Below are 12,396 nucleotides of genomic sequence, written 5' to 3'. Positions count from 1 at the left end.
ATATATATATATATATATATATATATATATATATATATATATATATATTCATTTGTATTTCTAAATTGAACATCTAATGTATGCCTTAATTTATTTTACATATAAAAAAAATTCAAATAGAGACATAAAAGGGTGATAAAGCTACAGTTTTATTACATGAATAATACTGCTAATTACTACGGAGTCACAATAGAAGGGATAACTAGGACATTTGATCAACGAAGCAAAGGTGGGATTCCTACCTCCAAAGTTCCTTCAAGCATCTGTGTAACTTTCTTCATCGAAGGCCTAAGGACAGGATCAGGATGAATGCACCATACTCCCACCAAAGCCATCCTCTCGAACCTCTCAAAGTCACTCAACGCTTCAGTATCATGTCTTACTATCATCTCCAGCTCACCGGAATTTAAACAACTTATAAACCAATCTGAGAGAACAAGATCATCGTTATCGCCCTCTTCTTCTACCCGGTCTAACTCAATGTGCCTTCTGCAGCACAAGATTTCTAATAGCATGACACCGAAACTGTATACATCCACTTTAGATGTCACAGGTGCATTCCTTAGCCATTCAGGTGCCAAATACCCCATTGTTCCTCTTACGTTAGTGTTTGTTCTTGTTTGGTCTTTGTTCAATAACTTGGAGAGGCCAAAATCAGCAATTTTAGCATTGTAATTGGCATCAATCAGAACATTTTGAGGCTTAACGTCGCAATGGATTATTTGAGTCTCGCATTCTTCATGCAAGTAAAGTAAGCCTCTTGCTATTCCAAGAACCATTTCAGTTCTCAGTGACCAGCTTGGCCTTTCTCCGTCTCCAAACAGAAGATCAGATAGTGCGCCATTAGCCATTAACTCATAGACCAGAAAGTGTTGATTCTTTTCGACACAAAACCCTAGTAGTCTTACCAAATTCTTGTGGTGTGTCCTGCTTATTATCTTAAGCTCTGTCATGAATTCCTCCTCACTTTTTTCAATTTCTTTCTCCAGCTTCTTTACTGCAACAGCAATTCGCGTATCATTTAAGCTTAGAATCCCACTATAAACTTTACCAGAGGATCCTCTCCCTAGGGTCTTATTAAATCCATTTGTTGCTTCGTGCAATTCCTGGAATTTGAATTCTCGGAAGATAATTCCAATAGTTGTTGCATTGGTAAAGTGTTTCCTTCGTATAAATCTTTTAAAAGCAGGATGATAGTAGATGGCAATAACTCCAAACAGGAAAGCAAGATTGGCACTAGCAATAAGGCTAATCTTCAAAAAAGCTACAACGTTAAAATCATTTTTCTTTTCACCTTTCGGATTAGCAGGATTGCTAATCTTCATTGGCACCTTTACCAATGCCTTGATTCCTTTGGTAGATGTACTTTTTCTTGCATTTAGAAGAGGCGCTCTTTTCTTGTTACATCTAGAATCCACCAAGGAAGCAGCAAGGCTGTAGCAATCGCTAATAAGAGCCTCTTTGCATCCTTCCACATCAACATTCAGTACTCTATCAAGATCTTGAAAACCCTCCAATGGGAAATCAGCATCATCAATCACTTGTATTGTGAAATTTCTAAATGAAGGGTCTGCACAATAATTCACTGTAGTTTCAGGACGACACCCTTTTGACACCTGGTTAGGATCCAATGAGATGTAACCTGGTATGCAATGACAATTCGCTGTTTCATTATCTGGAGAGGTACACATGCCATTGACACCACATATAGCATTCACAATGCAAGGTTCATGAATAGCCCTCCACACACTTGTCCATCCACTACTGTTTGATTTATGGTGAACAAATTGTTGGAAATTTCCATGATCATCAATCGTTGCTCGATGATAGTAATCTCCAACTGAAGCTGCCGATACATTTGTATTCAGAGTGTAAATATTATCATTAGTACTATTGACAAGGTACACGGAAGCATTGGGACTAAACACGAGACTAACATTGTTTACTAGAGTTCCAGTATACCAATAGCCAGGATCGGAGAAATGATAGGCAGAGAGAACTAAATTCCCATCAAACTGCATTTGCAGCATAAAGTTTCCAGTTGAATAATCAGCAGTGCCCTTTGCATTGGAATAAAGCTTTCGGCCCTTAGCTAGAACTTGGCCTGGCAAGAGAGTGTCTGTTGGCGAATCAAAGCTTTGCCAGATGATTTCCGAGTTTCCATCTCTTAAGACAAAGTTGCCATCATTCAGCATGAAGCCTAAACTTGCAGCTGCTCCATTGTATAAAGGTTGAACACTGCCATTAGAGTACGTTAAAAAGAGCTGACCAGCAAAGGTTAGGCGGACTATGGATCCAGCTTCTGCAGGACTGTCGCGATTAGCTGACCAGACTAGCTTTCCTTCTGGGATTTTATCAAACCAAATTCCAAGTAGGAAAAGATTGTTGGGGAGAGAATAGAATCCGAAAGCGAATTCCCCAGATGGGGATCGCCAAGAATCATTAGTTCCTGCAGTAATGCCAGAACCTAAGCTTATATTTGGTAGAATCTGGGCATGAAAACTACACAGGTTTAGTGATAGTATTACAAGGCAAGGAAATACTATCTTGACAGTCATTGCTAACTTTTTGGAATTGAAATGAAGTAGATCACGATCACATTATTATAAACTGCAAGTCTGCAAGTACGTTACCAAAGTTTTTGGGTTGGAAACAGTCATCAATGGATAAAATTCCAAAGAAAAATAAATTCGAGGAGAAAAAATTAGCCCATTGCGATACTGATAGCCTGACTTGGACTTGGAATTAGTCTAAAGTCTAGTTAATTAGTCGATCACTACAAAGCCAATAAATTCCAATTCGTTGACTTTTAGCTCTCTGCCATTAACGGACCATTTTCCACGGGCAAATTACTTGAACAGTATGCGTGTAGAATTTTATATAGTGTGATTGTCATCACCATTGAGTAATTCAAATTAATTGAAGGAAAGTATCTTTTAGTTCATTATTGATCAAATCAAGAAATGGCATATAGACCATAACGGAAAATATTATATTTGAGATACTCGTGCTTAAATATCTGGTCAAGGTATCTAGAAGGTGAGACTTGTTATTAGAGATATATCAATTCCATGCCTAACCAATTAATATGCAGACGGGTTTGAGCGTAAAAAAGAAGAAAGCTACGACACGAAATAATGGTTGGTTTAAAACGTTCGTTTTGATAGTAAAATACAGGTCGTTGTCTTGATGCGCTGGTCGTCAATTTTTTGGACGGTCTTCTCGTTTTACCGAACAGCCGATTCAGGGAAAGGTTTGTTACCGCTAAAAGGTATTTATGACGTCATATGAATACCAAACGCGCAAATTGACACTGCGACGTGTGGCTGATTTTAAAGGCGGTCTTTTTAACGACCTAATGCAAATTTTAACGTAAGGTTTTTTACTTCCTCGATTTTCTAGAGTGACAATAAAATGGAACCAGAAGAAAATAATACTAAAAAGAAGTACCAATTTTAACGGAACGGAATACAATATCATCAAGCCATAAGGAGGAATACACCAAGGGGGATAGAGGCTAAACATGACAGTCACAATAATCCTAGGCTAAAAGCAGCAACAAAGGCACTAATCAATCAAAGGAGGAATACCAACTTCTAAAGTTCCGTCCAACATTTCCATAACCTTCTTCATTAATGGTCGATGAGTTGGGTTAGGACATATGCACCATAATCCTACCATCACCATTCTCTCGAACCTCTTAAAATCGCCTAAAACTTCAGGATCGTTATTGGCAATGGCTTCTAATTTATCATCTCTCACAGAAGATACAACCCAATCAGTTAGAATCATACCATCACTCTCTGTTTCTTCATCAACTTGATGCAACTCTAAGTGCCTTATGCAAAAAATAATCTCAAGTAACATCACACCGAAACTGTAGACATCAACTTTGGTTGTCACAGGAGTATTCTTTAGCCATTCTGGGGCCATATATCCCTTTGTCCCTCTAACATTAGTGCTCGTTCGAGTCTGATCTTTCATCAGAAGCTTTGCCAGGCCAAAATCTGCTATCTTTGCTGTGTAATTTTTGTCAAGAAGAACATTCTGTGGCTTTATGTCACAATGGATGATTTGGGTCTCACACTCTTCATGCAAGTACAATAAGCCTCTTGCAATTCCAAGTACAATCTCTGCTCTTTTTTCCCAACTGGGCTTTGCCTCCTCACCAAACAAAAAATTAGATAAAGTCCCATTCTTCATTAGCTCATAAACAAGAAGTCGATGGTTCTGCTCGTTACAGAAACCCAACAGCCTAACAAGATTCTTATGATGAGTTAGACCAATTACTTGCACTTCTGTCAGGAATTCCTTTTCGCCTCGTTCAATGATCTTCTCAAGCTGCTTTACAGCAATCTCAACCTCTTTACCATCTAAATTTAACACCCCACTGTAAACAGTACCGAAAGCACCTTTCCCAAGTTTATTCCTGAATCCATTTGTTGCTTCACGCAATTCCTGGAAGGAAAACGCCTTCAAATTTATATCCACAGGCTTTGGACTTGGAACCTGTTTTTTATGTATGTAAGACCGAGCTAGAGGGTGATGGTAAATGGCAATGGTTGCAAAGAGCAAAGCCATTATCGAACACAATATAAGTCCTGCTAGCTGAACAGCCTTGGATAGAGATTCGTCTCCATCTTTTTCCTTTACCTTCGGAACTTTAAGAAATGCCACTATATTATTTGTAGAAGGATAGCTTCTCCTGGCATTCAACAAAGGCATTCTCTTCTTGTAGCACACAGATTCAACCAGAACACCTGCCATGGCAAAACAATCATCTGTGATTTCTCTCTTGCATTGATCGAAATCTGCCGGCTCAATTCTTGACATATCTGCGAAGGCCCCATTTGGGAAATCAGCATTATAAATCACTTCAATAGTAAAATCTGAAGGCAAAGAATTTGGGGCACAAAAATCCACCACCGCATTGGGGTAGCATCCTTTCGAGGGAAAGTTAGGATCCCATGCCGAGTAGCCAGGCAAGCAATCACAGTTGACAGTTTTGTTATCAGGTGAAGTGCAGAACCCATACACCCCACAAATATTATACACAGTGCAAGGCTGAACAGCAATGAAATCTGGCTCCCACACGACTACCCACTCCCTGCCATTTTCTTTCCTGTAAACAAACTGTTGGAGATTTCCACGGTCATTGATTGTCACTCGGTGATAGTAATCTTCAACTGGAGCTGGAACCTTACTTGGCATTGAATATATAACTTTAGTACCATTCATAACATACATAAGAGCCGTACTCTGGTTGAAATTCAAGCTTACGCTATTGTTTCCAGCAGTTAAAGTAAACCAGTAACCAGGATCAGCAAACTTGTACGCAGACATAACAATATTGCCATCCATCTGAACCTCCAACATGTACCGCCCCGTCGAGTAATCCTCTGTTCCATTTGCATTAGAAAAGAGCTTTTGGCCCATAACCAGGACTTGGCCTAACAAAATGGTGTCGGTAGGAAAATCAAAGCTTTTCCAGATTATTCTTGAAGAAGAGTCTAGCAAGACAAAATTGCCGTTGTCTTGCATCAAAGCTGAAGAAGTGGATGTGCCGTTGTATATTGAGTGTTCAGTTCCATTTGAATGTTTGAGCAAAAGTTGGCCATTGAGCTTCAGATTAATGACTGATCCATTATTAGCTGGATCATCACGGTTTGCTGACCAAACTAGTGTTCTTTGTGGGATTTTATCAAACCAAATACCAACAAGAAATAAACCACTACGAAGACGATAGAACCCGAAAGCAAAATCACCAGAGGGTGACTTCCATGAGGAATTAGTCCCAGCAATTATGCTGGAACCTAGGGTGATTCTGTTTGTAGTTATTTGAGCAGAAGAGCCAAGTAATAGTGATGGAACAAACAGGAAAGACCAAACAAATATCCAACTTGAAACCATTGTCATACTATGGAAAAAAGAATCAGCAAGAAATAGAAGCAGAGAGAATATTATATCCAGAGCACTTTTAGCTATTAAAGTAGCATCTTTTATTGGATGGGAATAGTACTCAAATCAAACTTTCAGATGCTTCATCTAAGGGACCAAGAGAAAAATAGACAATCTTCACAAAGGTATTTGATTAGACCAGACTGAATAGGAACAAATATATAACCATCAGCAGGCCAAAATTATAAATTGTAAATTGTATATATTCCATGATGTGGAGTTGTCATCCTCAAAGACAAAGTCATCTTGGATATAGCGTGTCCCACCCACCCAAACTGTTATCTAATTCAAATCATTAGTTGCACTATATTGATTATTGGTATCAGCTAGTTTGCAGTCATTCAATATTGCCTGCTGCGTGCGCCTAGGGATAGAAGACTGACTTTAGAATTCCATTACTTCAATAGAAATATTCCAAGTATGCCTGAGGACCTTATAAGCACAGAGCGGATAATTATCAAACTTAATAATTCCATTTCTCTGTATTTCCCCGTTATTCTTACTCTAGCGTCAAATTGAACTGAGTGGGAGATGGACGTTGACATTGACCAAACAAGTTTTAGTGGCAGAAATGTTATGTGCTGAAATCAACCAAAACGAGTGTTTCCAATTGACAAGATCCTTAAATGCCCCTACTAAATTCACAATAAAGTTACTCCTTTTGGACTTTCATTTTGCATACTTCATTTAGTAGTAAATTAAAGTTACTACTAAATTTACTTCATTTTTGGACTTCATCATTGAACAAACTAACATTCAAATTCGGAATAAGAAATGTTAAGCGCAATGAAGTTATCATTTCAAGCAATAAATTTACATTTTTCTTTTATGTGCAGTCCCAGCCAACACCCATTAATTTCTGAAGATAATGTATCAGAAAGAAAAAAATGAAAAGAATTTTTGTACATAACCTTTTGCTTTAAAGTATTTCACAGATTCACAAATAATTCCATATGTAGCTCGCACGTTCTTGCCTGTACCATATGCCATGAGCTAATCCAGTCATTGTTCCAGCAATGGATTGCTATCGAAAAAATTACCAGGCCTGAGCTCAAATCCATCATGAAGCGTCGGCATTGCTGGGAAATCTTCTTGATATGGATTGTGGTGAAACCCTACAGTGTACCACATGACTATGTCTCTATTCTCAATTACTCTATTCCTGCACGTTAAATAAATTATTAAATTCGTCTTCCTAAATTAACAGATAATAGTTGCATAATGATTTAATTAAACCCATATCCTCTCACCTGAGGCTCCACATAGCCAAACCATCATCACCGCGGCTCTGGTCAGCGTAAAAGCCGCCGGCCCATCTCTCCGACTTGTTATATGCAGTGACCCAAACTTGATATTTCGTATAAGCAGCTCGAATTTGGGGGTAATCGTCATCAGAGAGAAGAGAATTTACTGGTTGGCCGGTAATCAAACGGTAACCCACTTGATTTCCTATTCGAGTCTTCTTATTTGGATTCACAATCCTTAAATCAGTTGGCTTGAAGCCGAGCTGTATCCTTGCCTGAGCTTCAGTTTTGGCGGTTTTTCTAACGACCGTCCAATAACTTTTTCTTGGCGATTGGGCATCAGTGTCAGCTCCTCTCGCCGTTACTTGTTCAGTTTTGACGAATGAGTTGTCGTTTCCGTCAACGTCCAGATCCAGGTAGTATGTAATGAAGTGATCGTGATTAACGGCGACGGCGTTTTCTCTAATTAACGTACCATACACATTTTCAATTATTTTCTCGTTATTTTCGTATGACGTGGCCTTCATCTCCAATACACCCGTTAAGCTCACCTGCAAAGTTAAAAACAGTATCAAAATGTATCAAATTACAGTGCAATTAATATGAAAACGTTCTTGGAAAAACTCCAGATAAAGAAATTAATAGATCCATTTATAATCCGAAATATTACCCCAACTTTGATAGAACCACTTTTCTTGAACTCCCAATCAAGAATATAATCGTAATTTCCAACAGTAGCCACCATCCTTACTACCAGGCTGATTTCTGGCTCCCCACTTCTTATCTGTCAAATGGAAAATATATACATCGAAAATTCTTTAAGAAAAAAAAAAAAAAAAATTATCCTAACAAACTGAAAATATCATTAAACAATTTTAAAACCTTACCAATTGTCCAGGTACATTAATTTCTGTATGTCTAACAGCAACATCACCATTGTATCTCTCAAAAATGCAAATGACATCAGACATTTTCTGTGGCTGCCCATCTGCCCCAACCACATACCCATCTAAATAAGCAGCATTGGACGGGCAGTCAATTTGCCGCTGGAGAGAATCAGCAGCTCGCCCGAACCCGAATTCGCCCACATCCATAAAAGTTCGAAAATACCATTCATTAGTAGGATCCATATATGGCACAAATGTTTCAGACACATGACCTTTATATAACACGGAACGAAATTTCTTCAGTTTTGCATCAAAAATAGAAGCTGTTGATATAACAATTCCTGCACGAGCCTCAAATGCTAAATGAAAATCCCAATTAGCCCATCTAACCTTGTGGCCATCAATGGTGAAGCCAGTGTCAGTTACGTTATAAATGATAGATTTTGGATTTCCTTTTATACGAAAATCAGTACCTTCAACTTTAGGTAAAGGGGCTCTAAATCTGTCGGTGTAAGCAGTAATTTGCATAGAATCAACATCAACCAACAAACTGATTCCTTCAATGGGCCTTGCAAATACATTAACTGATCCTCCTCTATAAAAGCATGAAACTTTAACTGCACGTTTCGTATTTCGTTCTCCATACCAACCAACAGTGAAAGGTACACAGGAAACTTCTGATATATTTAAGCCCCTCTTGGCAATTGATTGAATGAATTCAGGATACGTTAAAGGGAGTTTACTGGCTCGGAAAAGCTCATTAAAAGTAAGAGGAGGGTAACCATTACCAGTATAGACCTGGTCTGATAAAATGGATTTTGTGGTTAAATCAACAATGAGCTCATGAGTTTTGCCCTCTGATCGAACAACTGCCTTGGCTTGACGAGGAGGTTTGGGTTTATTTTGGTTAGATGCAGATAGATATTCAAGAACATCTGCTTTATTTGGCTCTTCAATTTCAAGAAAATGGTAGGTTAAATTAGAAGATTGTCCAAGATTAGATTTTTGAACAATCTGCCTTACTTTGTCGATTTCATCTGGACTGAGAGGATCTAGAGGGTGATAAAGGCTAGCTACGAAGCAGAAATGTAGACCAAAAACTAAAAATAGCAGATGAATAATAATTGTCATGATGCTGATCTTTTCAGCAACTCCAACAGATGATTTGGTTATAATGGTTAGAAGAACTGTTTAGAATTATATAACAAAAGGCATAGCCTAATAAAGATTAAAAAAATAAAGGTTGAATCTGCTTTTAGAACACCATTTTACAATCTGCCATCCTCCTTTGTACGCAAGGTTCAAAATAAAGCCTTTTTGTTTGTACCTTTCCTTCCAACGGGAGCAAGAATAATTTGACTAACTGATGAAAAGCAATCAATCAAGACTAAAATGCTAGCTTTCCTTCAAATCCTGTAGTATTTATGAGGAAAGCTACATATGCTTAAAGTTTCGATATTAGTCGCGGAGCCGACACTAAAACAGATTAATTAAATTCTATAATAAATTGATTAAATTGAAAACTTAGCATCCTATTCATAAGGATGAATTAGAGCCACATATGGAATTTATATAAATTATAATCTTACGTTACATTTTAGTTACCTAAATAATAAAATTACAAAATCATTAAACATGGATTAATTTACAATGAATTAATCACGTTTAAGCTATTGCTTGTAAAGGAAAGCAAATGAACGATGATCATTTGTGATACATCATGTGATCTTTTACAAAATCATTCTAACTTCAATTTTTGCAACTAAAACGAGCTCCTGTCCTCCAAGGCAGACACTCGAAGTAGCCAAATTACATTTTAATCTGGTTCTAAATAATTATTTATCCGCAGAGCAGTTTGACTGGTCTACAGGTCGAGGTGGTTTAACTTTGAGTACGGAATTTCTGTCAAAAAAATTAGCTGGGCGTAGTTCAAATCCGCTGCTTAATGTTGGCATTAATGGAAAATCTTCTTGATATGGTATGTGGTGAAAACCAACTGTATACCATAACACAATGTCCTTATTTTCTATCACTCTGTTCCTGCATTAACAGAACACGACTTGCCATTTATAAGAATTGATCTAACAAATCAACTTATGCAATACTATTTTTAGTTAATACCTGAGACTCCATATAGCAAGAGTATCATCTCCTCTGCTCTGATCTGCATATAGTCCCCCTGCCCACTTTTCAGACTTGTTATATGGTGTAACCCACACATTATACTTGGTAAAAGCTCCCCTAATTTGTGTATAATCATCTTCTGATAAGAGAGGACTTGTGGCTGATCCAGGGATCAAACGGTAACCAATCAAGTTTCCCATTTTGGTCTTTTTATTGGGATTAACCACTAATAAATCAGCTTCTTCCAAACCAAGCTTAATCCTTGCATCAGATTCAGTTTTAGCCACTTCACTAATAACTTTCCAGTAGCTCTTTCTGGGAGAGAGATTATGAGTAATTGGTGTCATTTGCATCTTGGATTTGATAAATGAGTTTGAAGCTCCATCCACATCAAGATCAAGATGGTAGGTAAGGAAGTGATCATGATTAACGCCCATTGTGTTTTCTGCTAGTAGTGTACCATATACTTCCTCCTTTATTTGGTCTTTGTGTGTGTATATCGATCCTCTCACTTCTAACAAACCAGTTAGTCCAACCTGTTAAGTAATTTATTATTTAATTGTATTTCAACACTTCAATCTCAAAAAAGAAAGTTAATTTATGATTACCGTGACTTTGATTGAACCACTCTGCTTAAATTCCCAATCATTAATATAGTCATAGTTGCCCACTGTTGACACCATTCTTACTACCAGGCTAACTTCTGGTCTAACCTCGGTCACCTGCAACACCGTCATCTGTCACACATTTAAGAAAATAATAGTTTAATAATAAAATCCTGAAATAATTGATCTTACTACTTGTTCGGGGATTGAATACTCTGTGTGACGCCACATGATGTCACCAGCAAACCTCTCAAATATGCAAAAAATATTAGGCATTTTCACAGGTATCCCATTTTGGTTGGCAATATCAGCGTCCATGAACACTGCATTTTCTGGGCAGTCTGTAAGTGGTTGAAGTGGAACTGCAGATATACCATACCCATATTCACCAGCATCAAAAAATGTTCTATAGTACCATTCTTCGTTTAGGTCCATATATGGTACAAATAGTTCTGACACAAACCCTTTATATAGAACTTGACGAAACTTCTGTTTCTCTACATCAAATATTGATGCCAAAGATATAACGGGACCTGCTCTTTGATCAAAGCTTAAATGAAAATCCCAATTGGCCCACCTGATATTTTTGTCAAAAACAGAAAAGGAATTGGAGATTCTTGCTTGTGCAAAAGATTCGATGAATCAATAAAATCAATGATACAAAAAAATAAAAAATGGAAAGTGATCCTACGGTTGTGGATTCTCCCTCGTACCTAATTTTGTGTCCTTCAATTTTGTAATTGGGCCCATCAGGTTGGATCACCTTGATTCCATTCAATCGCGGTCCGAAAGGCGGATTTTGCTTCAACTCTCTGTAATCAGTTCCTGTTGCTTTTGGCATTGGAATCGTTAATCTGTCTTTGAAGTCTATTATCTTCATTTCTTCAAGATCAACCGTCAAAGTAACACCTTCAACTGGCCTCATATACAAATTAACAGTCCCGTTTAAATAGTAACACATAACCTTAACAGTCCTTTTGGACCTCTTAAGATCTCCATACCAACCTATTGTAAAACTCCCACAAACCACCTCTTCAATACTAAGCCCTCTCTTGTTAATGGACTCCAGAAACGGTGCGTATTGAAGCGGCAATTTATTAGCAGCTATTTGTTCTTCAAAAGTGAGCAGAGGGTAGCCATAACCATCATAAACTTGGTCTGATATAATTTGATGGAGAGATAAATCAAGAATGATTTCATGAGTAATTTGGTTTATACGTGCAATAACAAAGGATTGACGGGGTGGGATTTTTTTAGATGGGTTTTTTAGCCAAGAAAGAACTGTGGACTTGGCTGGTTCTTCTAGGCCTATATAATGAAAGGTGAGGGCGTGGTTGGTGCTGGAATAGGTGTTATTAACAATGGTCTGAACCAGGGTGAGCTCTCTTGGGGTCAAAGGATCGAGTGGGTGTGAGTCTATAATGGAGATGGTGGTGAAGAGGAAAAGGAAGAGAAGAGTTACAGAGATTGGAGGAATGGTCATTATAGAATAGATGTGTATAGGGACAGAGAATGAAGGTTTTTCAATTTTCTCTCAATGGCGTTTTAAGCGAGGCCAATTTATTTTTTAAGTTTTAA

The 12,396-nt window shown here is 37.8% G+C and overlaps 5 protein-coding genes across 6 annotated transcripts in view; all 5 read right to left on the bottom strand.

Annotated features, from left to right (window-relative positions):
- The window catches only part of LOC149495125 (G-type lectin S-receptor-like serine/threonine-protein kinase LECRK3), a 2,601-nt gene extending 2,390 nt beyond the window's left edge, over positions 1-211 (bottom strand). Inside the window, exon 1 of the mRNA XM_089724502.1 lies at positions 204-211. Coding sequence (XP_089580628.1) covers positions 204-211 — 8 coding nt within the window. The remainder of the gene's footprint in view (positions 1-203) is intronic.
- Positions 131-2,627, bottom strand: LOC149495124 (G-type lectin S-receptor-like serine/threonine-protein kinase LECRK3). The gene has a single exon (XM_089723694.1). The coding sequence runs from the start codon at positions 2,556-2,558 to the stop codon at positions 216-218; it is 2,343 nt and encodes a 780-aa protein (XP_089579820.1). The 5' UTR covers positions 2,559-2,627; the 3' UTR covers positions 131-215.
- Positions 2,628-3,431: 804 nt separating this feature from the next.
- Positions 3,432-5,993, bottom strand: LOC149495123 (G-type lectin S-receptor-like serine/threonine-protein kinase LECRK1). The gene has a single exon (XM_089724338.1). The coding sequence runs from the start codon at positions 5,914-5,916 to the stop codon at positions 3,568-3,570; it is 2,349 nt and encodes a 782-aa protein (XP_089580464.1). The 5' UTR covers positions 5,917-5,993; the 3' UTR covers positions 3,432-3,567.
- Positions 5,994-6,735: 742 nt separating this feature from the next.
- On the bottom strand, positions 6,736-9,360 carry LOC149495122 (primary amine oxidase 1-like). The gene is made up of 4 exons (XM_089724339.1): positions 8,090-9,360; positions 7,873-7,986; positions 7,209-7,753; positions 6,736-7,120 (listed from the first exon to the last, which is right to left on the bottom strand). The coding sequence occupies exons 1-4, from the start codon at positions 9,218-9,220 to the stop codon at positions 6,961-6,963; spliced, it is 1,950 nt and encodes a 649-aa protein (XP_089580465.1). The 5' UTR covers positions 9,221-9,360; the 3' UTR covers positions 6,736-6,960.
- A 406-nt stretch (positions 9,361-9,766) lies between these two features.
- LOC105632208 (homospermidine oxidase) lies at positions 9,767-12,391 on the bottom strand. Of its 2 annotated transcripts, none has more exons than XM_089723622.1 (5): positions 11,532-12,391; positions 11,014-11,395; positions 10,822-10,935; positions 10,211-10,749; positions 9,767-10,129 (listed from the first exon to the last, which is right to left on the bottom strand). In XM_089723622.1, exons 1-5 carry the CDS (start codon positions 12,299-12,301, stop codon positions 9,925-9,927), a joined length of 2,010 nt encoding a protein of 669 aa, XP_089579748.1. In that variant the 5' UTR covers positions 12,302-12,391; the 3' UTR covers positions 9,767-9,924. The 2 variants fall into 2 exon arrangements, with proteins under 2 accessions (XP_089579748.1, XP_089579747.1); XM_089723621.1 differs by having other exon boundaries at positions 11,011-11,395; positions 11,532-12,388.
- Positions 12,392-12,396: the final 5 nt, after the last annotated feature.

Source organism: Jatropha curcas, chromosome 7 (assembly GCF_041381405.1).
Source record: "Jatropha curcas cultivar XTBG-Jc1 chromosome 7, XTBG_Jcur_1.0, whole genome shotgun sequence".
Classification (NCBI taxonomy): Eukaryota; Viridiplantae; Streptophyta; class Magnoliopsida; order Malpighiales; family Euphorbiaceae; genus Jatropha; species Jatropha curcas.
The sequence above is the reverse complement of the archived record's forward strand: the minus strand, read 5'-3'. Positions and strand labels throughout refer to the sequence as shown.

Excerpts from the sequence above, each read along its gene's own strand:
- LOC149495124 (XM_089723694.1), bottom strand. The coding sequence starts at position 2,558 with ATGACTGTCAAGATAGTATTTCCTTGCCTTGTAATACTATCACTAAAC.
- LOC149495123 (XM_089724338.1), bottom strand. The coding sequence starts at position 5,916 with ATGACAATGGTTTCAAGTTGGATATTTGTTTGGTCTTTCCTGTTTGTT.
- LOC149495122 (XM_089724339.1), bottom strand. The coding sequence starts at position 9,220 with ATGACAATTATTATTCATCTGCTATTTTTAGTTTTTGGTCTACATTTC. Across the intron at positions 7,987-8,089 it reads TTAATGTACCTGGACAATTG|ATAAGAAGTGGGGAGCCAGA; the intron begins GTAAGGTTTTAA and ends TCCATTTGACAG. Across the intron at positions 7,754-7,872 it reads GTGGTTCTATCAAAGTTGGG|GTGAGCTTAACGGGTGTATT; the intron begins GTAATATTTCGG and ends TTAACTTTGCAG.
- LOC105632208 (XM_089723621.1), bottom strand. The coding sequence starts at position 12,301 with ATGACCATTCCTCCAATCTCTGTAACTCTTCTCTTCCTTTTCCTCTTC. Across the intron at positions 10,936-11,010 it reads ATTCAATCCCCGAACAAGTA|GTGACCGAGGTTAGACCAGA; the intron begins GTAAGATCAATT and ends ACGGTGTTGCAG. Across the intron at positions 10,750-10,821 it reads GTGGTTCAATCAAAGTCACG|GTTGGACTAACTGGTTTGTT; the intron begins GTAATCATAAAT and ends ATTACTTAACAG.